At 45.4% G+C, this 25,690-nt stretch overlaps 2 protein-coding genes across 4 annotated transcripts; one reads left to right on the top strand and one right to left on the bottom strand.

The window, feature by feature from the left end:
- Nucleotides 1–67: 67 nt before the first annotated feature.
- Nucleotides 68–6,781, top strand: IFT20 (intraflagellar transport 20). Of its 3 annotated transcripts, none has more exons than XM_025476425.3 (6): nucleotides 70–229; nucleotides 3,494–3,724; nucleotides 3,886–4,014; nucleotides 5,124–5,209; nucleotides 5,763–5,866; nucleotides 6,352–6,781. In XM_025476425.3, the coding sequence occupies exons 3-6, from the start codon at nucleotides 3,888–3,890 to the stop codon at nucleotides 6,431–6,433; spliced, it is 399 nt and encodes a 132-aa protein (XP_025332210.1). In that variant the 5' UTR covers nucleotides 70–229; nucleotides 3,494–3,724; nucleotides 3,886–3,887; the 3' UTR covers nucleotides 6,434–6,781. The 3 variants fall into 3 exon arrangements, with proteins under 3 accessions (XP_025332211.1, XP_025332210.1, XP_035577424.1); XM_035721531.2 differs by having other exon boundaries at nucleotides 73–229; nucleotides 3,689–3,724; XM_025476426.3 differs by lacking the exon at nucleotides 3,494–3,724 and having other exon boundaries at nucleotides 68–229.
- Nucleotides 6,782–6,886: 105 nt separating this feature from the next.
- On the bottom strand, nucleotides 6,887–15,068 carry TMEM97 (transmembrane protein 97). The gene is made up of 3 exons (XM_025476424.3): nucleotides 14,840–15,068; nucleotides 9,064–9,208; nucleotides 6,887–8,210 (listed from the first exon to the last, which is right to left on the bottom strand). Exons 1-3 carry the CDS (start codon nucleotides 14,966–14,968, stop codon nucleotides 7,951–7,953), a joined length of 534 nt encoding a protein of 177 aa, XP_025332209.1. The 5' UTR covers nucleotides 14,969–15,068; the 3' UTR covers nucleotides 6,887–7,950.
- Between the last annotated feature and the right edge of the window lie 10,622 nt (nucleotides 15,069–25,690).

The raw sequence follows: 25,690 nt of genomic DNA, 5'->3' as shown, positions 1-25,690 counted from the left end.
TCTGGATCTTGTAGGCAGTCGTCCCTCCCCGCAGGCCCGTTTCCCAGCAGGCTCTGCGGGTTGGGCGGGGTAAGTACTTCCGCAGTCAGGTAATGACGTTACGGGTAAACAGTAGCCGTGGCAGCGGCTGAGGCCGGCGGGCGAGGCACCGGCTGCTGCTGCCCGGGGAGAGAGGCTGCCTGCAGGAAACAGCTCGGGCGGTAGCGCGCCGCCGCTACGGGGTTGCCAGGTAGGCAGCGACTCCGGGCCGGGGGACGCGGGCGGACCCGGGGCGACTGAACCTGACAGGCGGAAAGAAACGTGGGGATTCCGCGCGCGTCTTTGCGAGCGGTGAGACTCCAGCTGGGGCCTGGAGCTTTGCGTGGATGCTCGCAGCGGCCCTGTGACGAAACCGCGGCCCAGAAGTTCGAGGCGTTTCCGTAGTGTGGACAGCCAGCTCCATCACCCAGGTCTTCCTACCTGTGTGCCCGGCGCCCCTTGCCGACTATCCCGCGAATGGCGCCTGCCGGCGGGGCCGGGAATGGGTCTGGGAGAGCCAGGGAGGCGGAGAGTGTCGCCGCCGCCGCCGTCTTCGGGGAGCCCCGCGCGGCTCTGGTGCCCGGTGTTCCTCAGATGCTCAGACACGCACGTGTGGTGGGAGTTGGGAGGGAATCTGATAGTCGGCTGTGAACCCTCTCCCTGCCCTCCTTATCCGGTCTTATCCGTCTCATTCAGCTCTGCCCACCGAACTTAAAAGTTGGCGCTCGAGCCAGATACAGGGGAATCTTGCCTGCCTCTTTCCTTCCCTCATCCCAGACTCCTACATTCAGTCGGGGCTTTACTAATTACATCAGCTTATGTAACATCGCAAATGGGGACGCTTTTCTTCCAAGCCTTGGGTACTGTAATAGCCTTTTCTGTTTCCAGTCATTCATTCCACAGACATTTACTGAGTGCAGGCACCCTGCTAGATGCTAGGGTTACAGCGATGAACAAGGTATGTGTAGCCCCACTCTCTTGTTCCCTCCTCCACCCTGGGTCAGAGTGATGGTTGTAAAAGACACATATGTCTGCCTTTCCTGCTGAGAATTTGCTGGCTGCCCACTACCCTTATGATAAAACCCACGTTCATAACTGTGGCTTTCAGAGCTCTCCATGAACGCTCAGGCCTCCTCATCTAGAGTTACCTCTTCCACATGCCCCCTTGTTCACTGGGTTTTAGCCTTATGGTTCCTGGAATGCATTACATTTCTTTTAGCCTCAAGATTTTGACACATGCTTTTCCTTCTGCCTGGAATGCCTCCTCCCTGCTTCACTTGGCAAACTTTTGGACATTCTTTAGGTCTCAGCTTAAGTGTCATGTTTTCAGAAGCTTTTGTTGAGACATTCCCTGCCCCATATGAATTCTGTCCTCTTGCTGCAGCTTCATATGGCACCGTGTGCTTTTCCTCATACTGTCCTCACAGTTTGTGGTTGTTTACTGTCTGTCCAGAGATCAGAAACTAAAGCATTTTCTTCACCACTCTGTCTGCAGAGCAGGGACTCAGTAGGTGTTTCTGAATAAATGCATCCTCTCAGGGCAGGGAGTGGAAGTGGAGGTAGATATTTGCTACCTAAGATTACTGGAAGCTTTCTAGAGCAGTTGGTCTGATTAATCACCTGGTAGGTGTTAAATGCTCAAACTCTGTGTGTAAATGTAATAGAACAACAGGAAGGCAGATTTTTAATAAAAGATTTAATTTATTTATTCATGAGAGACAGAGAGAGGCAGAGATATAGGCAGAGGGAGAAGCAGGCTCCCTGCAGGGGAGCCCGATGTGGGACTCGATCCCGAGAGCCTGGGATCACGAGCTGAGCTGAAGGCAGACGCTCAACCACTGAGCCACTCAGGCAGGTCCCAGGAAGGCAGATCTTTTTTTAAAAAGCCCAATTAATTGAACACCAATAAAAAAATAAATTTATTAAAAAAGAATACACTTATCCTGATGCACACTGAGAATATAGAATTGTTGAATCTTTATATTGTACACCTGAAATTAATATATTACTGTGTGTTATATTTAAAAAAAAGCCCAATTAAAAGGAAGCTTGAGATGATTAAAATGTTTCAGATGCTAGCCTATTTCCTTCAGTGGATTCCAGTAGGCCAGAGACTCTGTGTCCCAGTCATACACAATCTATAGACATGCATTAGTTGGCCCACAGTGTTGGATGTGGTTTTTCCTTTAAAGTTTTGAATTCAGTATTTACCTTTAAAAATCAGATTTCAAAAATAAATAAATAAATAAATAAATAAATAAATAAATAAATAAATAAATATCAGATTTCATATATAAATCTGGATTTTTGGCTGTCTTGAAAATCAGTTCTGGCAGCCACGGGACACAATTCTTTTTTAACCACTGCTCCTCCTATGGTCTACTTGCTCTGGGAAGTTACTCCCATAACAACCCCATGTGGAACAGAACTTCTCTCAGGAAGCTGGAAGGAAAATAACTAGGGAAGGTGAGAGCAGAGGAAAGTGCTGGCGCAGGGCCAGCTGGTGGTAGCCCTTGGAACACCTGGCGTTTGGGAATTGCCTCCCTTTTTGGACAGGGAGTGTGCTTTTTAATTTGTGTGCATTGGGGACGCCTGGGTGACTCAGTGGTTGGGCATCTGCCGTTGGCTTGGGTGGTGATCCCAGGGTCCTGGGATCGAGTCCCGCATCAGGTTCCCCTCAGGAAGCCTGCTTCTCCCTCTGCCTGTGTCTCTGTCTCTCTGTGTCTCTTGTGAATAAATAAAACCTAAATATATATATATATAGTGTGTGTGTGTGTGTGTGTTTGCCAGGATGAATGTGAGTTTTCAGTGTTTTCTTCCCAGAATGGAGGCATCTTTTGGACCAGGGATGCAGGGTGGCCTGGGAAGGGAAAAGATAAATCTGCCGGTTCTCCTGCCTACAGAAAGAAATCCAGACTCCTTAGCTGGGCACACAGGGTCTTCCTGGTCTGGCTCCAGCCGACTTTTTCAGCTCTGCCCTCGGCGCTTTCAACTTTTAGATCTAGCCTGTTTGGTGACTTCACGTTCTTGTCCAGGCTGTTTTCTCTGCTTGGAAAGCCTTTCCGTAGCCTCCTCACTTGATACGTTCTTGCTGATATTTCATTCCTTTTTGTGTTTTCTGCTATAAAGAGATGGAACGGACCTTGGTTCTAGTGCAGGCCAGCATGCCATAGCCTGTGGCATACATTGTGGGTAATGTTCTTATTCCTGGCTTATTTTTTAACTCTGATTTTTAATTCACGCAGATTTCCTCTTTTACTTGCTTTTGGTGTTATGCTAGTACTGTGCTGGAAAAGATCTTTCACGTCTTTTTGGGTACATAATTGGGGATAAATATGCTTATGGCTTCTCAGAATTTAGTTCAAATGTTACTCCCTCACCTTGTTAACTGTTCTGTTCTCCTGCAACAGTGATATTTCTGTAAAAGCACTTAACACAGTATACTTTCTCAGTTTCCATGTCTGTCTTCCTCCAGCTAAACTATGTACTCCTCCCGGGCGGGCACCATGTTGCGCTCATCTTTGTACCCCCAGCATCTAGCAGTGTTGGCATGTAGTAGGCACTCAAGAAATGTGTGTTGAATGAACGATGCCAGTGACAAGCCACCTGGACTTTATTCTTTCCTGACCCTTGCTCCTATGACACTTCCTCCTGGCTGCCACTATCACAGAGCTTCTCTTCTCTAGGGAAGCCGGAAGGGAAACAGGTGAGGCTCAGAGAGATGGAGGCAGAGGGAAGGGGAGCCTTTGGAGGAAAATCTGGGTTTTTGGCACTGGTGTCTGGGAGTGGGAGTGGGCCTGGGCTGGATGCAGGCATTTCCTAGGGTGGCTGGGAAGTGATCAGGGACTGAGGCTGGTTTCTTCACAGCTATGGCCAAGGACATCCTGGGTGAAGCAGGGCTGCACTTTGATGAACTGAACAAGCTGCGCGTGTTGGACCCTGAGGTCACCCAGCAGACCATAGAGCTCAAGGAGGAGTGCAAGGACTTTGTGGACAGTGAGTGTCACTCAGGGAGACATGGTGCCACTTGGCTCGGAGCTGTTCTGGCTGGCCCCACCCCCACTCGCAGTTCTTGTCTCTGCCAGAATGGAGCTAGTGGCTCCCTGGAAGTTGTGTCAGGCCTTTGTGAATTCCCAGAAACCAATCGCCTTGTCTCCTTGCTAATGTTCTCATGTAGTCAGACACAGAGCACCAATGAAAACCAATGGTGAAATGGAGAGAGGGTATCTCATCCTTGATTTTTTTGCTCAGAAACCTTGAACTTCATGGGGGGCAGAACTGTGGCTGGCTTGGGGTGGGGAAATAGTTATGTACTCATGATTGGATTTCTTGGAGGCTCAACAGACTCAACGAAGTCATTTTTTTTGGTTGATATCCAGGCAAGCAAGCCCAGTGGCAGTGAATACAGAGCAGCTCTAGCTGAAGCAGGGATTTCTGTTGTTGGTTGAAGAGCAGGGATTTCTGAGCCTTCTGGGCACTCCGTAGTCTGTAGAGAGCTCGACTGGTGAAAGGCAGCATGAGCTCCACTGCCAGTTTTCTCACTGCATATTGTCCTTTCTTCCTGGGTCCTAGTTCAGGATCTCAGTAGAATGAGATCCCACCACACCCAAGGACATTGAAAAAAGCAAATGGGAGATTAGGCACTTAAATGCTTTGAGTTATTAGCTCTGGTCACAGTTGGCAACCCTCCCCCCACCCCCTCCAACTACCATGAACTGAAATCTAGTGCTTTATCTGTGGCTAGGCAAGAGGCTCTGTTCATGTCCTCAGTCAGTCCTATTGTGAACATGGCCCTTTGTGCTTCCCATCACTCCTGGGAAAGTGGGATGGAGTCTATGCAGAGGATGGGCCCATCAGGAGCCTCCTACCTGAGGTTAACAGTCACTGGCTGGCTCAGGTGGGACTCAAGGTCCAAGTACACCCTGGTCCAGTCCTGGGTACCTGAGCACCCGTCTCTGGATTTAGATCAAGGGCAGAAGACTTTAGGCCAACAGGCACCAAACTGTTTTGACACAAGTTAGAAGGGGCAGTTAGCCCTGCCCTCTTGCCACAGGGGAACACATGGAGAAAATAAAACATTTTATTTTCTGTTCTTTCCTTAAAAGAAATTGGCCAGTTTCAGAAAATAGTTGGTGGTTTAATTGAGCTTGTTGACCAACTTGCAAAAGAAGCAGAAAATGAAAAGATGAAGGTAAGATCAGCATGTCTTCTAAATCTTGGCCTGGGACATGGTTCACTGGCTTCTCCTCCTACCATCTTGACTTTTTCTTGGAGGTGGGGTGGGGGCTGTGGGATTTTTATTTATTTATAACAGGATTTTAAGTAACAAGTCCAGTTACCCTCTTATTGAACTCTTACATGCTAGTACACTTTGTTATTCTTTTCTTTAATCTTCACAACACTGAGATAGTTGGTTTTATGCTTATTTTGTAAGTTGAAGCAATGAAGGCATACGTGGTACCGAGGACTTGGCAAAGGACACAAGGCAAAATGGCACACCAAATGGGCCACTGACCACTTGTGTGCCAGACTCAGGGATACTTGTAGACATGCCCCGGAGACTGCAGCCTGGGTCTTATCAGGCACTTTGGGATCAGTCATTCCTCCTCATTCCCGAAGCTCTGGGGCTTGACTGTCTTGCTGGCTGGGGGCTGAGATAGTCAAGTGGCCCTTCCTTGGCCGAGGACTTAATGCTGAAGATGATATTAATGAAGCCATGACCTTTGATAATACTGTTTTTCTAGGCCATTGGTGCTCGGAACTTGCTCAAATCTATAGCAAAACAAAGAGAAGCCCAACAGCAGCAACTCCAAGCACTAATAGCAGAAAAGAAAATGCAGCTTGAAAGGTAAGAAGTTATGATGTATAAAGCAAGTTCTTTACTCAACTGCAATTCTACTTTTCCTTCATGATTGGTCACCTCTTACCTTTCATCATTGTCCTCCCAGAATAGTATCTCATTTGTCATCCTGATTTGAAGATTTAAAAAATAAAATTACATTTGATGAGAATAGAAAATTTGTTAGTAAAAAACCACCTCTACTAGTTTGAGAGCTTGAAAGCTCAGGTAGCAATTGTCTGTGGAGTTGGCTGGTTCTCTGAAAGGAAAGAACCTCTTGGGCAGGGCTGGAGACTTCTTAAGGGTGGCCCTAGGTTGGGCTTTGCCTCTTTGTTCTTCTTTTTTTTTTTTTTCCTTTGTTCTTTCTTATCCTAACATCACTGTGAACTCACACCATGTCTTGACATTGTTCAAATCAGTTATATTTTTCTGTAGAATTAAATCCATGGTTGATTTCATCCATTCTTAGGGCTTCTCACAATTTTGTTTTTCAGGTATCGGGTTGAATATGAAGCTTTGTGTAAAGTAGAAGCAGAACAAAATGAATTTATTGACCAATTTATTTTTCAGAAATGAACTGAAAGTTTCATTTTATAGCAGGAGGGCAAAAAAACAAAACAAAACCCAAAAAACCTCTGTGCCGTTCCAGTGACTTGACTAATGACCCACGTTTGTCCTGAGAGATGGTGTGTAAGGAACACAGCATCTTTGAAGGCAGTAAACCAATATGGGGGAGCTTATTGCAGATGGCCATGTGCATCTGCTGGTGAACACCTAGTAGCCATGGTGGTCCAGGCTCTCACTTCTTGGCATTCTTAGCCTGAACTGAGCAGTCTGTACACTCTGATCCTTTTTTCTTTTTCTTCTTTTTTTGTAAATTCACATAGCTTTGGAAAGGAAGAGCAATAAATTATTGTTTTCAAATGGCTTGATCTATCTCTTTTCCTGGTGCCCTTGAAGTGTATATTTAACACCTTGAAAGAATCCTGCATGTTAGCCCCTTCATAGTCCATAAAACAAACCAGGCAGTGGTCAGCAGGTACCTTTATTTGGACCAGACATATGAGTCAGATGATACTCCCAACAATCAGACCAGTATGGCTTGTGAGCAAAACAGACAAAAAAGGGCAACCAAACAGGACCAGTTACTATTTTCCATGTGTGTTCACAAGTGTTTGATTTTTTGAGTTGGCCGTGAGTATAAATTTAAAGAAAGCTAAGGAACACCAATGAAGTGGTGTTCCAAGCCACTTGGTGAACAAGCTAGGAAGGATGATGAAAGTATAAGGAAGGGTGAAGTGATCCAATAGGAAGCGCACTTCCACATCAGGTTTGAGACACCAGACCTCAGAGTGAAGGGACTTATGTCAGGTGGTCTGTAAAAACAAGACTAAGGTTTGGAAAGAGGATGAATTAGGAGATTTAAAAAAAAAAAAAATCTTTTCTGGGATGACCTGTTTGAGACAGAAACAAAACTTTCCAGCTTAACCCATTTCTGAAAGTCAGGCCGAACCTGACCCTTGAGTAAAACCAAGTTTGAACCTCTTGCAGAACCTTTTCCCCAACCAAGGGTGGAGGCAAAAAAAAAATAAAATAAAACCAACCAACCCCATGATAGTTTTTAATATTAAAAGAGGCATAAATCAAACTTAAAAATGGCCTGAAACATGCCACCCTTCATTTCACTGATAGAGGATATGCTGTAGAGAATCAGGAATTAAGGGTTTAATCACATGTGCCTTATGGGTCAAGTGACTCATGAACATGCCAAGCAGGCCACATTTCTTGGAAGTTTATCCAGTATCTGGTCTGGTCATGCTCACAATGGAACTTGGGCACATGATGAGGTATTTGGCACCACTTCCGGATAGCCTAGCCCACACCCCTGTGTCCGTGCTCAGGTGACTGGTCTGTGTTCGCCAGTATCCTCAGAAAGGGAGGTTTTGACTCTGGCTCCTGCCAGAGTCTTGCTCTTATGTGTTGCTGGTATGTTTCAAATGCTGCTGAAGACATGGGTTCTGAGAGGTTTTCCTCAGACTGGGTCCAACAGGAAACTGCCCTCTGGGCATCTCCCTGCTGGGCCAGTCATTATTTCATTTTTTCTTTCTTTTCTCCTCATACTTGTAGTAGGGGCTCCGCAACATGAAAAGCAGAAGCATAAGAGGGATGAGAAGGTAGGGGGCATAGACAGATACGAGGGTTAGTCGTTCACGGAAAGTCTTAGGTCCTTGTCCTTTGAAGCCACTGGCTTTGGAGAAATCCTCAAATAGAAGCGTGGAGAGAATTGGAATTAGAGTGGTCATGGTGTGAACGGAGTAAATGATTGCAGGGGTGCGGATCCACCTGCAGCCTCCTAAAGTGGGAGGAAGAGAGAAGCATTAGGTCTGTTTGTGACTCCAGGGGCGCAATATTCCCCACCTCTGCTCCCTTCAGCTGAACGCTTCCACCTCCCTTCTAAGTGCAAACACACGGAAAACTGGAAGTGTTATAATACTGCCGAGCACAGGGTTGGGGCTCTAGCACACTGAGTGCCAGAGAACCAAGGGCGGGGGTCAGAATTTACTGCAGGAAAAACTCTAGGGCAGTAAAATGGCCATGACGATTTAGTGGGGTGGGGAGGGGGTGCCGACAGCATCTGCTAAGTAATTATCTACAGGTGAGAAGACCAACAGATTCTGCCAAGACATGGAGTTGGGGACTCCGAGGGGAAATACGCTGTAGGAGCTTAGTGATCACGGACAGGAACATGGCCACCGTCTTTCTAGAAGCAGTAGTCACAGGGGAACACTGTGAGAACAAATGAGAAGTTATGCCCTTGAGGGGTGAGCTTGATGCTTCTGCTTAAAAGCCAGTGTGGTGCTACCCACATCAGAAAAGCCAATGATAAGAAAAAAATTCTGCAGGGGCATAAAGTAAAAATACCCGCCCCCCCCCCCCCCCAAAAGCGACAGGTTCAATCTGTAAGCAGCCTTGGGTGTACGAGAGATTTCCAGTTGACTGAGGCAGCTGTACAGCCCAGCTGAGCAGGCTCCAGCTGGAGCCGCATCCACGTCCCTGCCCGAGATCTCTCCAGGCCGTTCCCACCCCAGCCAGGGTCACCCTCACACCAATGACACAGACCACTCCCCTTCTCTGAGACACTTTCCCAAAAGACTCCTGGGACCTAACTTCAGGGCAAAAATGTGATTTCCCCACCAGTCACCAACCTCTTAAGAAGGCATATGTTGCCATGGGAAAGAAAGGCAGCTGGAACACAAGCTCGCAAAACAGGAAGGACTTAAACCACGTCGGAGGAGCCTGCAGCAGAGGGTCTTTGAACTCCGTAGTGTACCACTTCAGCAGGTTTGTCAACTGAGGAGACAGAAAGATCATGCTGAGTACAGCCGCCTGGCGTGACATGCTAGCAGCTCCACCCCGCGGGAGGAGACCATTACTCAGCCCCAGGGCAGCCTAGATGGTCACTTCACAGAAACTCACCAGCTCTGACTCCAGTCTTCCCTCCTCCGGGCCGCTTTCCCCAGCTCTGACAGTGACCCGTGCTAGCTGGCACCATGACTCGGTGACAACACATATCCCGGGGTGGTGCCCACTACCAAGAGCAACAATGCCTAGCATTGGTAGCTTCTTAGTTTGCGGAATGAACACACAGAGGCCCGTATCTGTCAACACTCATTCTTGGTAAAGCACAGTTGTGAGAAGCATCCTGCCATCTGGCCTTGAACAACAGCGGCTGCACATAAAGCTCCGAGGGCCAGATGGCCTCACATACAGAAATGAACTGAGTTTGTCTTGCGCGCGCGCGCGCGCGTGTATGTAGGGAGTGGGGTTGGAAGGGAGATCTGACCTCTATAAAGATGCAATTTTAGACAATTTAATCCCTAAATCTCAAGCTCCTCCTCATTCTTTTTTTTTTTTTTTTTTTTTTTTTGCTCCTCCTCATTCTTAACTACCATAGTTCTGAAGTTTTCTTTTAGGAGCCCAGTGGGATATTTGTAGAACAAACTGTCCAAACCACAAATTACAGAGCTGCTAGGCCATGTCACTGGCAGGAGGGTCAGCAGTCTTAGTTCCAGCTTGGGGCCCACCCTCCTACTAATTACACTGTTAAATCACAAGATGCAGATCCGTGAGGACGTGGCTCCTGGCAGACAAAAGCAGCAGGAAGGTCTGAGATTGCCCATTCTGAGCCCTTTCTAATGGTCCAAAGCGTAGGGTTCCCCACACTATACGGACTACTGCAGATTGTGGCATTGCACATCCTGTCTTAACATACCTGCCTCCAAAGCCAAGTATGTGTCTCGATATTATGATAAATAAAGGTAACTTCCAATGTTAAGAATTTAGCTTGCAATGGAAAACCCAAAGATAATTTTTCCTGTTAATTTTTAATCAAAAGATAAAGGCTCACTATTGTGAAATAGAGGCCCCACTGCTGAAAGTAAGCTTTAAGCAAATATCCAGAAACAAACATTCTGTTAGCACGATATTAATTTCAGAAAGGCTCTGGCTAGATAGCCAGTTTACTGACCAAGTGATAATCAAATTTGTACTTGATCTGAAATTGAAATCCACGGCCATATCCTTAGCTTCCTTCTAGGCACTTTTTAGGGGAAGTAATGGGGTAGAAAATACTCATAAAGGTTAAGTCCCTGCAACTCTCCTGGACTCTGTTTCATCATCTGTAAAACAAGCAACTTGAACCAAATGGTTAAGATCCTTTCTCGCTTTCTAGATTTTCTTAAAGAAATATTGGTGGGAATGACCTGCTTTGAAGATTTACCCTAGAATTTAAAAGGCATTCTGGTTTGTTTGAATTTCATTTTCTATTCAATTTGTATACAACTGCTCAGATCTACCTATTTCATAAATCTGGACAGCTCTAACAGCATGGTCACTTCTAAGGGCTGCAAGATGAAATTAGTAAAATTTGGGATGCCTGGGTGGCTCAGGGGTTGAGAGTCTGCCTTCAGCTCAGGGCATGATCCTGGAGTTCCAAGATCAAGTCCCATATCGGGCTCCCTGCATGGAGCCTGCTTCTCCCTCTGCCTGTGTCTCTGCTTCTCTCTGTCTCATAAATAAATAAATAAAATCTTTTTTTTTTAAATATAACTTTTTAGTTTTTTTTTTTTTTAATTTTTATTTATTTATGATAGTCACACAGAGAGAGAGGCAGAGACACAGGCAGAAGGAGAAGCAGGCTCCATGCACCGGGAGCCCGATGTGGGATTCGATCCCGGGTCTCCAGGATCACACCCTGGGGCTGAAGGTGGCGCTAAACCCGCTGAGCCACCCGGGCTGCCCAAATAAAATCTTTAAAAAAAAAAAAAAAAATTAGTAAAACTTAATCTAATCAGCTAGCTCTTGTAGTAATCAATTATGATCCAAACACCTGCCCACAGTCACATAATAGCCACATGAAGCCAGAACAGGGCATGGATCAAGGGCAGATGGAAGGCAAATCACAGGTCCCTCGCCAAATGAAGAGTATGGGACCTAGGGGCTGCAATTCTTGGCTCTGAGCAAAGAACTTAATCTCACTGAACTTGTTACGGTACTTACCTCTCACTATTGGTAAGATAAAATGAATTAATGTACATGGTCTTTACAACAATGGCACGCACACAGGAAATGTTATGATTACTTAATGGAACGTAAATAACACATATTCAGAGAAATGCAAATTTCATCCTATTAAAATCTCAGCAAGTAGGGGCACTTGGGTGGCTCAGTGGTTGAGTATCTGGCTTTGGCTCAGGTTGTGATCCCGGGGTCCTGGGATCGAGTCCCACATTGGGCTCCCCGTGGGAAGCCTGCTTCTCCCGCTGCCTGTCTCTCATGAATAAATAAGTAAAATCTTAAAAAAAAAAATCTCAACATGCAACTGGTCTTTCATAAGTATCCTTATTAGGTAAGATCCAAGAAAAGGATTATACCGGACTCACATCTGACTTAACTTACCACTGTTATCCATGCAACTTATGTACCTGGCCCTATGCACAAGGATTTCTAAACCAAGAGTTGCTACTAAACAATCTTGCACTTTTCTACCTTGGAATGAGGGCAGAGGGGCGCCTGGGTGGCTCAGTTGGTTAAGTGTCCAACTCTTGACTTTGGCTCAGGTTATGATCTCAGGGTTGTAAGATCGAGCCCCGAATTGGACTCCTCAATGGGTGTGGAGCCTGCTTAAGATTCTCTTCCTCTGCCCCTCCCCACTTATGCTCTATCTATGGGAAAAGAAAAAAAAGAAAGAAAAAGCACAGACTGATTTCACACATAGATGCTCACCTGTCTTTAAGAGATGCAATGCTGCCCAGCTGCAAATGATACTACAAAATGCTTCCCCATCCTCTCCATGTTCTAAGTAAAACTAAAATTCTTACTGTTTCATAGTAAGAGTTCTTCCCAGTGTTGATCGGTTCAAACCAAGGAAGATGTTTAACTGGCAAATTTTAGCCAAACCATTACTGGATCTCCATAAACTTTTTAGTTCTAGGGAAATTCATTCTATTCAGGGAAGAAAAACACAACAGATGTTAAGATTTGGCATTTTTTGAAAGAGTCTGATAATAACTCAAGGATTTTATTATTTACCCACAAAGAAACAACAAAACCATAAATCTCTACTCCAAAGCAACAAGAGTGAAGAGACAGCCCTTCCAAAATAGAATGCCTCTGTGTTGCTAACACCTTCAAACAGCATCAGATACCCACACACACGCACACAATTTCTGGCCAGATCCTGCTTGCAATGGCCCTTCACCTTTTAATAATAAGTCAACATTAATAAAGGTGATAAAACTTAAACAAATCAAATATATAAGCTTAAAGGGGTCTTTATGATGCTGGACACATTTTAATTATATTTTGTGAGTGGCGAGCAAGGACCTATAGGAATTGGGACATTCAGAAAAGATAAAGTGCCAGCTGGAATACCTGGAGTAACATTGCACAGTATTTTTTTTTTAAGATTTTATTTATTTATTCATCAGAGACACAGAGAGAGAGGCAGAGACACAGGCAGAGAGAAGCAGGCTCCATGCAGGGAGCCCGATGTGGGGACTCGATCCCAGGTCTCCAGGATCGCGCCCTGGGCCAAAGGCAGGCGCTAAACCGCTGAGCCACCCAGGCGTGCCAGGTGCCCAGTATTAAAAGGATTTGTAACACTGAAGACTGTAAACAGGCGGCCTGCCTGAGTTTTGCTGGCCATGCAGCCTCTGTAAGCCAGACAAGGCTCTCCTTTCTTCCTGGCAACTAATGGCTGGTGTGGAGGGTGTGGAGGGTGTGGAGCTGTGGCGACCTGCTGAGAAAGGGTATGTGCTACCTGGGCTTACGCCGCAGGCTGAATGATGGTCCCCAGAGATATCCCGTCCTCATCCCTGGAATCTGCCAGTAACCTTATATAGCAGGAGAGACTTTGCAGATGCGTTTAAGGGTCTTGAGATGGGGAGGTTATGCTGGCCACCTGGTTGACTCTAAGTGTAGTCCTAAGTGTTCCTCTAGATTGAGTGTACCTCTATAAAAGAGACTGGATTATAGAGAAAAAGGCAGCAAACTGATGACAGAAGCAGAGACTTAGTGATATGGCCGCAAGCCAGGGAACGCTGGCAGCCACCACCAACTGCAAGAGGCGAGGAACAGATTCTACCGAAGAACCTTCAAGGAACCAGCCGTGCAAGATTCGTTCTGCACTCCTGACCGCCAAAGGGAGGGAACAAATGTTTTAAGCCACTGTGTTTCTGGCATTTTGTTACAGTGGCACCAGGAAACTTGCATGGGCCTTGCATGTCTGACCTTGTAACCCAGCTCTCTTACTTGGCTGGTGAGGCTACAGAGCCCTGACTTGCCCACAATACCATAGCAGTTCTTGAAAGAACCAGGTCCCCAGGCTGCACCTGCAGAGTCCCATGCTCTTGTCACACACTACTACATTTTTCCCAAGAAAAGGTAAGTCAGAGGTCTTCCCAGTCATGCTTGGATCGAGAAGCAAACAAAAAGACTATGGCGTGGGGTACTCTTGAGCAGTGGCATTTCTGGGAGGGTCAGACCGGTAGAAAAGTTAATGGACGCTACAGACTCTCCTCCCAGAAAATATAAGGCACAGTTTCGCATATACTCCATCGGGGGTTCATGGACTTTTGATTGAAGAACTCCTGCTCTACAGAGAGAAAGCTAAAGAAAAACAGGCAAAATCAAGTTTTTAAGTAGACAGCTCAGTCTTGCTCGCAGTTCTGCATTTTGGAGGAGCACAGAACTGAGGACAGGGATTCCGTGGAAGGACGTTCGGGGTCCTGACATGAAAAGACCAGGGAAAATAAAACGGTAGCTCTGAAGGGATGAAAAGCATTAAAGCAAAGTTTGGGGTAAAGAATACTCATCAACAACCAGGAAAAGGAGCTTTTCGCCTCTCTATTCAGGTGATCATTCTTGTTCAAACCTAACAAAAAAGGCTACTTTAAAAAGATGTCTTTAAGTTACTTAGGAGCTTTGGAAGCCGCTGGATCCTGCTATTGGAGTAATGACGATCTGTGAATGCCCTTTGTACGGGTCTAATTCTACTCGCACTATTTCTTTGGAATTAGACGGTATTAGGGCTCTTTCGAGGAACACACAAATGCAGCGCGTGACTGAGACGTTGGTTCATCCAGGCTACTTCCGTCAAATACTGACAACTGACCGGGGCGGGGGGTGGCGGGGAGCCTTATGCACGCCCAGGGAAGAACTAACTTTCCCAAAGGACCAAAGCGTCTGCCCCCAGCAGCTGAGGTGAGCGTCGGGGGCAAAGAAAACCCCAAGCAAGACATGGAGTTGAAGGTAAGGACGGCCTGGGGCACGGCAGGACCTAAGCGAGGCCCAAGGAGAGGCGGGAGGGAAAGGGGGGCAGAATCAGAGCCGGGGGGGGGGGTCTTAGCGCCATGGCACACCGCAGCGCGCGCAGGGGCCCCAACCTCGACGGCCGGAGGTCAAGACCGACGTCGCCCTCACCTCGACTGAGTAGAGTTCGCGCGGCAGCACCACCTGCAGGTCCATGAGCAGCGTGATGGGGATGTGGGAGAGGAAGTAGAGGCCCAGCAGCCACTCCAGGCCGCGCCGGGCGCCCGGAGACCCCATCATCCGTTTGCTGCGCCGGGCAGGAGCCGAGGACGCGCTGGCCCCGGCCGCAGACGTGGGAAGCGGGCCCGAGCCCGCCCAGCGACGGCACCCGGCGCCCGGCCGCCCGCTCCGCCCCCTGGAGCGCTACGCCGGCCTCTCCCATTGGCTGGCTGCGAAGCCGCGGCGGGAGCGGTGCTCGTCGCCGAGCGCTCCCATTGGCTCGTCCGTCTATAGCGTGTCGAGGCGGCGCCCCGCAGGCCATTTCCATTGGCCGCCGGGGGGCGCCGCGTGGGCCGGGGGCGGGGCTCCTCGCCCGCAGCGTGGGCCGGCTCCTGGGCGCGCGGCGTGCAGACTGAGCTGGCGTGCCCCGCGCTGCCGCCCGCCGCCCCTCCGGCCGCCGAGTGCGCCGCGCGCTGCGCTCCCTTTCGCTCGCACTTCGTCCATTCACCGCAAGCCCGTAACGCCGACTGAGCGGCTCCCGTGTGCGGGGCGTTCAGGGCCGTGGGGACACCGGCAGGATCCCTGTCCCGTCGGAACCGAGGGGTCGCGCAGCCTCCCAGGGGTTGCCTGGGAGGCAGCCAGCGTCAATTAAACAAGAAACACAGGGATATAGTAAGAGGATGGACAGGTCTTGGTTGGCCCCGAAGAATGCGGGAGGATTTATTCATTCTGCAAATATGGGTCTTTAACTGAATCATTCACTGAGGAGTGGGATACAGGAGAAGTGAGTTGAAGAGAAAGGTAATCTGTTTCTGGCTGTGTTGACACTGAGCAGTGTCTGCTGCCTCTGAGTGGAGAAGTCTAGGAGGCAGTTGGATGAACCTGTCTGGGGGTGTAGATTTGTGTGGCATCAGCGTTTGATGGGAGTGGAAGTGTTGAGAGCAGAGGGGCCCCGTAAGAGGTCCTGGAGGAGCTCCATCCTCAAGGGTGGTGTGAGGAGGGCGCCGAGGCACAGGTGCACAACAGGAATGTGATGCCATGGAAACACGGTGTGTGTGTGATCACTTGGGTCAGAGCAGCACCGAATGGCCCTGCAGTGGCCCTCTGAGAGCACTTGTGGCATGTGGAGGCAGGGGCCAGGTGACAGCAGGGCAGGGAGTGCAGACATCTGGTTAGGAGGAAAGGAGAGGATGGGGCAGGAGCTTGAGGGAGATGTGCCCCACAGAGGGCTTCTTTCTCAGATGAGAGAGACTGGGACACTTTCACTTGTTTAGATGCTGTTGGAAGTTTCTGGGTCACGGGGAGAGGTTGACATTATAGAAGAGAGCAGGAAATGTGGTTCAAGGCCCCCAAGTTGCTGGAGAGAATGGAAGGATTAAGGTGAGGTCAGAGTGGGCCTGTGGGGACTGGGACAGAGAAATTGGTGGCAGTGTAGAGGGCCCAGCCGAAGTAGGTGGCCATTGATCTGGGGGCCCGGGCTCCTAGGCTGTGTGCTTTTCTGCACTGTGGGGTCTGGTTCAGGAAAAAGGGCTTGACTTAATCTGGGTTTGGGGTTCAGGGAGAGTGGCAGTTTTGAGACATTGGACAGGAGGGGTTGATGAGACGGAGCATGTGCTCCAGAATAGGTAGGGGAGGAGGCCGAGGGGGCCTGAGGGCTACAGCCTGGGAATGGATGTGAGGGAGTGGATGTGAGGAGGCAGGGCTGGTGTGGTGGGAGTTCCTGCGGGAGTGGGCCTGAAGGCGGGGAGATGAGGACAGGGGGGCACAGGGTTGGAATTCCTGGTGTCACAAGAAATTCTGTGCATGGGAAGGTGTGGCTGAAATGGAGAGGAGGGGGAAGGTGTTTGGAGATGGGGTCAAGGGCCAGAGAACCAGGGCGTGGGGTGGATGGGTGGGGACGACCACCGGGGAGTAACCCGGGGAAGGTGGGCTTAGGCTGAGGCATGGCTTAAACTTCACAGGGTGGAGGGGAAACGGTGTGCTGGTAGCCTGGGGGAGCAGGGAGGCTGGTGAGCCCACCTCCTGACCCTGAGCTTGGGGTGTGTGAACAAATGAACAGCCTCCCCTGGTGAGGGCTGTGGGGATACCGAGACCTGGGAGGGCCGGTGCCTGGTGTCAGGTCCTGCCACAGGAGAAGGCTGAGGGTGTGCAGGGGTTTGGGCCCTGGAGAGGAGGTGGGACAGAAGGACAGAGCCCTGGGGAAGGAGGGCATGGGGCGGGAGGGGGTGGAGGAGGTGAAGGTGAGGGTGAAGGTTCTTCGTGGTGTGCAGGATGAAGGGCAGGGGTGACAGAAGCTGTCGGACCCCGAGTGCTGGTGGCCCAGGGCTGGCCGGGGCAGGTGGAGCACTCCCACACAGCTTGCCCGGAGGAGCCCAGCCCCAACAGTGGCTTTGGGGACCAGGCCGCCCCTCCTAAGCTGTACTCCATGCTGATTAACACTGCTTGCTGGCGGGGGTGGGGGTGGGGGGAGCAGCACGTGGGGCCCCTAAGCCGGGATTTGCCCAGGGAACGTGTAAGCATACAGCTGCTAATGTGACCATTCCTCAGAAAACCTCTCACCCAGCCAAGTTTGTTATCTGTAGATAAAGACTTTCAAAGCCAAGCACTTTCCCTACCAGGATTTTCTACCCGAAAAAAAATCTCTGGGCAGTTGCTGCCTTATGTTTGAAATTCCTTTAGTGGGGGAACTGCCAGCTCTTCACTTGAGGTCAGATAAGTGGTAGGAGGCAAATGGCCCTGGGGAGGAGGGAGGACGGGGCTGATCCACCAGCAGGTTCCCCCGCCCAAAGCAAAGGGTAAGTGAAAGACTGATTTTATAAAGGGGGGAGGAGGCTCTGAACAGTTTCCTTGTCTTTCTGAGATGAGGCAATATTTAGCACCTTTGGAAAATTATTTGCATTGTGATGAGACAAACACCATTAGCCCAGCAGTGGCCGCCCTGGTGGTGGAAGTGGAATCCTTCCATTGGAATCACAGCTGAGGTGCTAGGAGGGACCTGCTGCTTTCCTGTTTGGAAATAAAAAAAATAACTGGAAACTTTTCATTATTCTGTTTTATCCCCGGGGCGGGGGGGGGGAACCAGAAAAGGTTTTATATAAAATTTTTGGATTACAGTGTTTTTTCCAGAGAACGTTAAACTTTATTATAAAATCCAAATAATAAATTTTATAATAAATTTTATGTAAAAAAATTATTAGAACTAATCAATGAGTTCAGCCAGGTTGTGGGATAAGTATCAATACACAAAAATTAATTGTATTTTTATATATTAGTAATGAACAATCTGAAAATGAAATCAAGACAATTCCATAAAAAATAACTACTTGGAAATAAATTTAATAAAGGAAGTACAAGACTTGTAATAGAACATTACAAAACCTTGAAAGAACAGAAGAGCTAAATAAATGGTGACATCCCACGTTCATGGATTGAAAGGTTTAATATGGTTAACATGACAAATTCCCCAAACTGATCTACAAGAGTCAGTGTAATCCTTATCAAAATCTTAGCTGGCCTCTGCAGAAATTAACAAATTGTTTCTAAAATTCATACGGAGGGGCCCCTGGGTGGCTTAGTGTGGGCTAAGCATCTGCCTTTGGCTCAGGTCATGATCCCAGAGAGTCCCAGGATTGAGCCCAGCAGACACCCCCTTCTCCCTCTGCCCCTCACCCTGCTTGTGCCCTCTCTTACTCGTTCTCTCAAGTAAATAAAGATTTTTAAATCTTTTAAAATTTTTTAAAAATATGGAATATGTGAGTGGCTTGGCAGTCGAGCGTCTGCCTTCAGCTTGGCATGATCCTGGTGTCCTGGGATCCAGTCCCGCATGGGGTTCTCTGTGGAGAGCCTGCTTCTCCTTCTGCCTATGTGTCTGCCTCTCTCTCTCTCTCTCTCTCTCTCTCATGAATAAATAAAATCTTTTTTAAAAATTAAAAAAAATTAAATTCGTATGGAAATGCAGGGGACTCAGAAGAGCCAGTCTTGAAAAGGAACAAAGTTGGAGGACTCCACTCACTCTTCCTGATTTCAAAACTTACTGTAAAGCAACAATAATCAAGACACTGTAGAATGGAATTGAGAGTCCAGAAGTGAAGCCTTAAATTTACAATTAAAATCATTTTAAGGATCTAAAATAAATTATTACTTAGAAAAGAGACAAATTATCTAATGAATAAACTTCTATTTCTGGGACATCACAGCTTTACATATGTAGTGTATATTGTGGTAAAATATGCACACAATTTACCATTTTAAACATTTTAACTATACAGTTCAGTGGCATTAAGTACATTCACATTGTTGTGCAGCCAGCACCATTACCCATGTCCAGAACTTTTTCATCATCTCAATCTGAGGTTCCATACCTATAAAACATTAACTGTCCATTCTCCACTGGTAACCATTATACTACCTTCTATGAATTGGACTATTCTAGGTACCTCATATAAATAGAATTATACAATATTTTTCTTTTGTGTCTGGTTTCTTTCATGTCACATGTGTTCAAGGCTCATTTGTGTATATGTATCAGCATTTCCTTTAAAGCCTGAATAATATTCCATGGTGTATATGCATATATAAAAATATATAAATACACATTTTGTTTATCCATGCATCCATGGATGGACATTTGGGCAGTTTCCACCTTATGGCTATTGTGAATTAGTGCTATGAACATTGGCATTCAAATATCTGTTTAAGTCCCTGCTTATAATTCTTTTAGGTATATACCCAGAAATGGGACTGCTGGATCAAAAAATAATTATAATTTTAGGAACTGCCATACTTTTCCATAGCGGCTGCGCCATTTTACACTCCCATCAGCCATGTACAAGGGTTCCAACTTCTCACATTCTCGCCAACATTTGTACAATATTTTTTGATAATTTTTAAATCTTTTGCCTATTTTTGTCAGAACTTGGTAGCTGCGGATTCCAGCTAATTCTAATTATGGAAAAAATGACTACCATACGAATTGATTGAAAAGTCCTTATTGGCAAACCAAGCAGTCAAAATTTAATTTCTGTTAGAAAAAGTCTGGCTTCATTTTATACATGTTTCCATAAAAAACCCTCGCACTTCTGAATTTTAAGACAGAGCTGTGGTATGAATTTGTTGCCTGAGTGAACGAAAATTCTGCTAGTCTCAATATTTCTTAGTAATGCTCTCTGCTTTACTTTCAAGAAGTTCTCTCTCAGGATTGATGTATTATTTGGCAGCAGGGAGATGAAAGAGGTGGGGGCTTTATAAACAAAAACTTTCATATTGTCCCTTTTACTTAGCGACCAAGCTTTTTACACACAGGGTCATTGTGCCACAGTAGTAATTATGGTCTAAGAAGTATGTTTCTTTTGTAAAGCAGGAGAATGGTAATTGTGAAGGGGGAGGTGGTGGTCACATGGGATAATGAGGATGGTAGGAACAATTTGAAGCTGACTCTCTTAAAAAAACAGATGTGCCTCTGCAACTCCAAGAGTCTCATTTACCTCCACAGGTGTGTGTATCCTAGTTTAGAGAATCCCGGTCTGATTTTATCCCCTTCCCAACTAGACATTATTATTATTGCTTTATGCAATCTGCATTTGCTTAGTTTTCCCTACATGTTCATCAATTCTTGCATTGGAGATCTGCTTTTTTTTTTTTCTTTTTATGATTTTATTTATTTATTCATGAGAGACACACACACACACACGCACAGGCAGAGACACAGGCAGAGGGAGAAGCAGGCTCCATGCAGGGAGCCCGACATGGGACTAGATCCCCGGTCTCCAGGATCACGCCCTGATAAGAAGGCAGATGCTCAAACATTGAGCCACCCAGGCGTTCCTTCTTCTTCTTGAAGTACATCCTTTGGTGATGATCTATTCATAGCAAACTGAATTTGTGTTTTGAAAATATCTTTAAGTCTTTGCACTAAATGACAGTTTATAATTTTAGGTTAACATTTCTTCTTAAAACTTTGAATTTCATTCTGTTGTCTTCTAGCTTCAGTTGTTGCTGTTGAGAAGTCGTTTTCAATGTTAATCCTTTTAGGCAATTTTTCTCTGTTATATATAGGACTGCTTTGTCATCCTGCCATTTCACTACACATTATATATCCTGCTTATGATTTGTGTTCTTCCTAAATCCAAAGATTCCCTATTATGACAAAATCTAGAAAATTTTCATCTATTTAATTTTTACTCTCTTCTGTTATCTTTGGAACTCCCATTTTTTTTTTGAACTCTCATTTTATATGGATTTGATCTTTTTCACTATATCCCTCAAGTCTCTTAATGTTTTTTATTATCTCCTGTGCATATTTGTGTGTTTCTGCTATATAATAGGTAATGTATTCTTCGTAATCTTTCACAAGTTTTAGTTTTTCCTTTGGCAGTGTTCAATCGAACTGTTTAACTGATTCATTCTATATTTTTTCAATGATTTTTTTCATTTGCATAAATTTATTAATTTTCAAATTTGCCTGGTCATGGTTCAATGACTTTTCTTTCTAGCTTGGCCTTCTTTTTTTTTTTTAAGAGGAGAGAGTGGGTTGGGAGTGGTAGAGGATATTAAGCAGGCTCCATACCCAGAGCAAAGCCTGATGTTGGGCTCAATCTAATAACCCTGAGATCCTTACCTGAGCTGAAATCAAGAGTCAGATACTTAACTGATTGACTCACCCAGGCGCCCCCCCCCCCAACCTGTAAAGTACAATATTATACCTTCATTTCTCTAAAAATTTTAAAGCATAATCATTTTGTATTTTGCATTCAGTACTTCCATATCTTTAGTACTTAGTATTTATTTATTTACTTATTATTTATTTATTAAGATCTTATTCATTCATTCATGAGAGACACAGAGAGAGAGAGAGGCAGAGACACAGGCAGAGGGAGAAGCAGGCTCCACGCAGGGAGCCGACGTGGGACTTGATCCCGGGTCTCCAGGATCAGGGCCCAGGCTGAAGGTGGCACTAAACTGCTGAGCCACCTGGGCTGCCCCAGTACTTAGTTTTTAATGGTCTCTCCTATATAGTCGCTTATTTCTTTATGTTTTGTAATTTGGGGTTGTGAGCTCATATTTTGGTGTGTTTTATCTATGTTTGCTTTTGCCAGGCACTCCAGGGCACTATTAGCTGGGAGCCACTTTAGTATTTTGATTTGCATTTCCCAGGCTTTGATTGTAGCATAAATCTGAACTCTAAATGATGAGTATGGGTAAACTAAGTATGGTTTAGTATTCTTGTGGAAGACTTCTTTCCCACCAACAGCTAAGGTTGTAACAGATACATTTCCTTGTGACAGGCTGGACTTTGTTTTTTTCCTTTAACTGAAGGAATAGCTCATTGAATATTTCAGCTATATGTGGGAATCTAAATTTTAATTCCATTTCTTGCTCAGGGTCATGTCTCCTGTCTCCCCCGTGTAGTATTACTAGTCAAGGTTCTAATATGTTCGAGTCTGTGTCTTCCACTGAAAGATGGGACTAATAATAGTACCCACATTATGGGGTTGTTGTACAATTAATATTTGTATGGTACTTCAAGCAGGGCCTGACATATTATAATCAGTTGATAAATATTAGCTTTAATATTAGCTGCTATATTTTTTACCAGTTGGCAAATGACCTTAGGGAAGCAATGGCTCTAGTGTTCTCTGGTTTTGGTCCTTAAAGATTTCCCTTCTTTCTAGAAGTTTGGCTACTTATTGTTATATTTCATCAAGGATTCTTAGGTGTTTGTTTCATAGTTTTTTAGAATATCAAATCATCTGTATTGCTGGAAATAAAAACATTTTTGCTGTACTTAAAAAGACATATGAACAAAACTAGTTGCAAAACTCAACTTCCCCTGATTCTTGAGTTAGCTGAGAGCATGGATATTAAATATGTGGTCATTCAATTGGCGTTTATTTGCCATATGTATGATGATGTATGTGAAGACATGTTGATTTTCAAGGCCCTTGTTGGTAAAGTAACTGAAGAACTCTTGAATGACATGAGTTTTGGCAAATAGGATAGATGAAAAAAAGTACAGAGATGAGTAGACAGAGACACATCTGAACCTGTCAACTAAATGCCTCTAGATTTTCCCAGTGTGTTTAGGGAGATGGAAAATGGTTTGTTTACAAAAAATGTGGCTTGAATATGTCGTTTAAGAGAATCTGTAATAGGGACACCTGGGTGGCTCAGCAGTTGAGTGCCTGCCTTTGGCTCAGGGCATGATCCCGGAGTCCCAGGATTGAGTCCTGCATGGGGCTCCCTGCACGGAGCCTGCTTCTCTCTCTGTGTCTCTGCCTCTCTCTGTGTGTGTCTTTCATGAATGAATAAATAAAATCTTAAAAAAAAAGAATCTGTAATAAAATAAGAAATGATGTAAAAAACATGTACTACTACATACATGCACAATGGCTTACCTGGGAGAAAATTGGGTTAGTTCTACCTTGAATTATTTGTCCTCATGGAAAACAATGTTGTGACAAAGGATAAAAACATGGATACGGGATCATTAATTCAAGTTATTCATTGTTTACCTTCATAATAAAAAATGTGGCTCAAATTAGAAGCATTAGCTCTGTAGGTATTCATGTGGAACAATCTTTCACATATATCACATGGAAAAAGGGAGGTGGAAGACAGTGTGCAGATTATGCTATCATTCCTATAAAAATATATAAGCTTGATTATGCAGAGTGTCTCTGGAATGATCCACAGAAACTAGAAATGGTGGTTTGGCTTTAGGGAAAATGATTCCCTTTTCACTGTCCTTTTGTAGATTGTGCCATGTGAATGCAATACTAACACACACACACTCTAATATTTTTAAAAGGAACCTGCAATATTGTCTGTACAAGATTTTTCTTAAGGATAAGCATTCTGAAAGATTCTAAAGCTGTTCATTCTAAAAATTATGATATAGTTGCTACAATTAAGAACTGGATGAAGGTAAGTTGGCTGTGAGGATGATGAGCTCTGAAAATTAGTGTTATTATCAAAATAAAAATAAAAATAAACTCATCTGGGTAGCCCGGGTGGCTCAGCGGTTGAGCGCCGCCTTTGGCCCGGTGCGTGATCCTGGAGACCTGGGATCGAGTCCCACATCGGGCTCCCTGCATGGAGCTTGCTTCTCCCTCTGCCTGTGTCCACCTCTCTCTGTCTCTAGTGAATAAATAAATAAAATCTTAAAAAAAAAAAAAAAACTCTTCTTTAGAGATCTTTTTTTTTTTTTTAAATTTTATTTATTTATGATAGTCACATAGAGAGAGAGAGAGAGGCAGAGACACAGGCAGAGGGAGAAGCAGGCTCCATGCACCGGGAGCCCGACGTGGGATTCGATCCCGGGTCTCCAGGATCGCGCCCTGGGCCAAAGGCAGGCGCCAAACCGCTGCGCCACCCAGGGATCCCGAGATCTTTTTTTTTAATTGAGATTTTATTTATTTATTCATTCATGAGAAACACACAGCAAGAAAGAGGGAGAGGCAGAGACACAGGCAGAGGGAGAAGCAGGCTCCATGCAGGGAGCTCGATGTGGGACTCGATCCTCGGTCTCCAGGATCATGCCCTGGGCTGAAGGCGGCGCTAAACCGCTGAGCCACCCAGGCTGCCCCCTCTTTAGAGATCTTTGATGAATATTTCCCTGACACATGAGGAAACTGACCACTGGATCAGAGACCTCTGAAGTCTGCTACCTAACATAGATGCTGACCTCCCAGCAAGAAGGTCTACTTGTTTAAAGTTCTACCAATAGCAATTTACTACTTCTTTCCAAGATTCTGGGCCTTGTTCATTTACTGATAAAGTCACCTAAAAATGTAGGGAAAGCAGGGATGCCTGGGTGGCTCAGTTGGTTAAGCATTTGCCTTTGGCTCAGGTCATGATCCCAGGGTCCTGGGACAGAGCCCTGCATCAGGCTCCCTGCTCAGTGGGGAGTCTACTTCTCCCTCTCCCTCTGCCTTTCCCCCTGGTTTGTGCTTTCTCTCATGCAAATAAATAAATAAATCTTAAAAAAAAAGTAGGGAAAACAATTATATACCAACAAGCTAGACAACCTAAAAAAAATGGATAAATTCCTAGAAACATACAATCTTCCAAGATTGAATCATGAATAAATTGAAAATGTGAATAGACTGATTAGTAGTAAGGAGGATGGAGCAGTAATGAAAAAATCTCTCAACAAACAGAAGTCCAGGACCAGGCAGCTTCACTAGAGATTTCTGCCACACACTCAAAGTTTTTTTTTTTTTTTTTTTTTTACTCAAAGATTTAATACTGACCTTGCTCAAACTCTTCAAAAAAGAACCAAAGATGAGGGAAAGCTCCTAACACATTTTTCAAGGCCAGCATTACCCTTATACTAAAACCAGGCAAGGACACCCGTAAAAAATTACAGATCAATATATTTGATGAACATGGATGCAAAAATCCTCAACACAATATTAGCAATCCAAGTCCAAAAATACTTTAAAACGATTATATACCATGATCAAGTGGGATTTATTTCAGGGATGCAAGGATGGTTCGACACCTACAAATCAATGTGATAACTTCACATGAACAAAATAAAAGAAAAATCATATGATCATTTCAATAGATGTGGAAAAGCATTTTATAAAATTCAACATCCATTTATAAAGACTCTCAATGAAGTGGGAATAGAAGGAACATATCTCATAAGGGTCATATATGAGAATCCTATATTAAAATCAGACTCAATGAAAAAAAAATCATATTCAATGGTGAAAAGCTGAAAACTTTTCCTCTAAGATCAGGAATAAGACAAGGATGCCACTTTTATTCAACATAGTATTGGAAGTCCTAGCCATGGAA

This window comes from Canis lupus, chromosome 9 (assembly GCF_003254725.2).
Source record: "Canis lupus dingo isolate Sandy chromosome 9, ASM325472v2, whole genome shotgun sequence".
NCBI classification, from domain to species: Eukaryota; Metazoa; Chordata; class Mammalia; order Carnivora; family Canidae; genus Canis; species Canis lupus.
The sequence above is the reverse complement of the archived record's forward strand: the minus strand, read 5'-3'. Positions and strand labels throughout refer to the sequence as shown.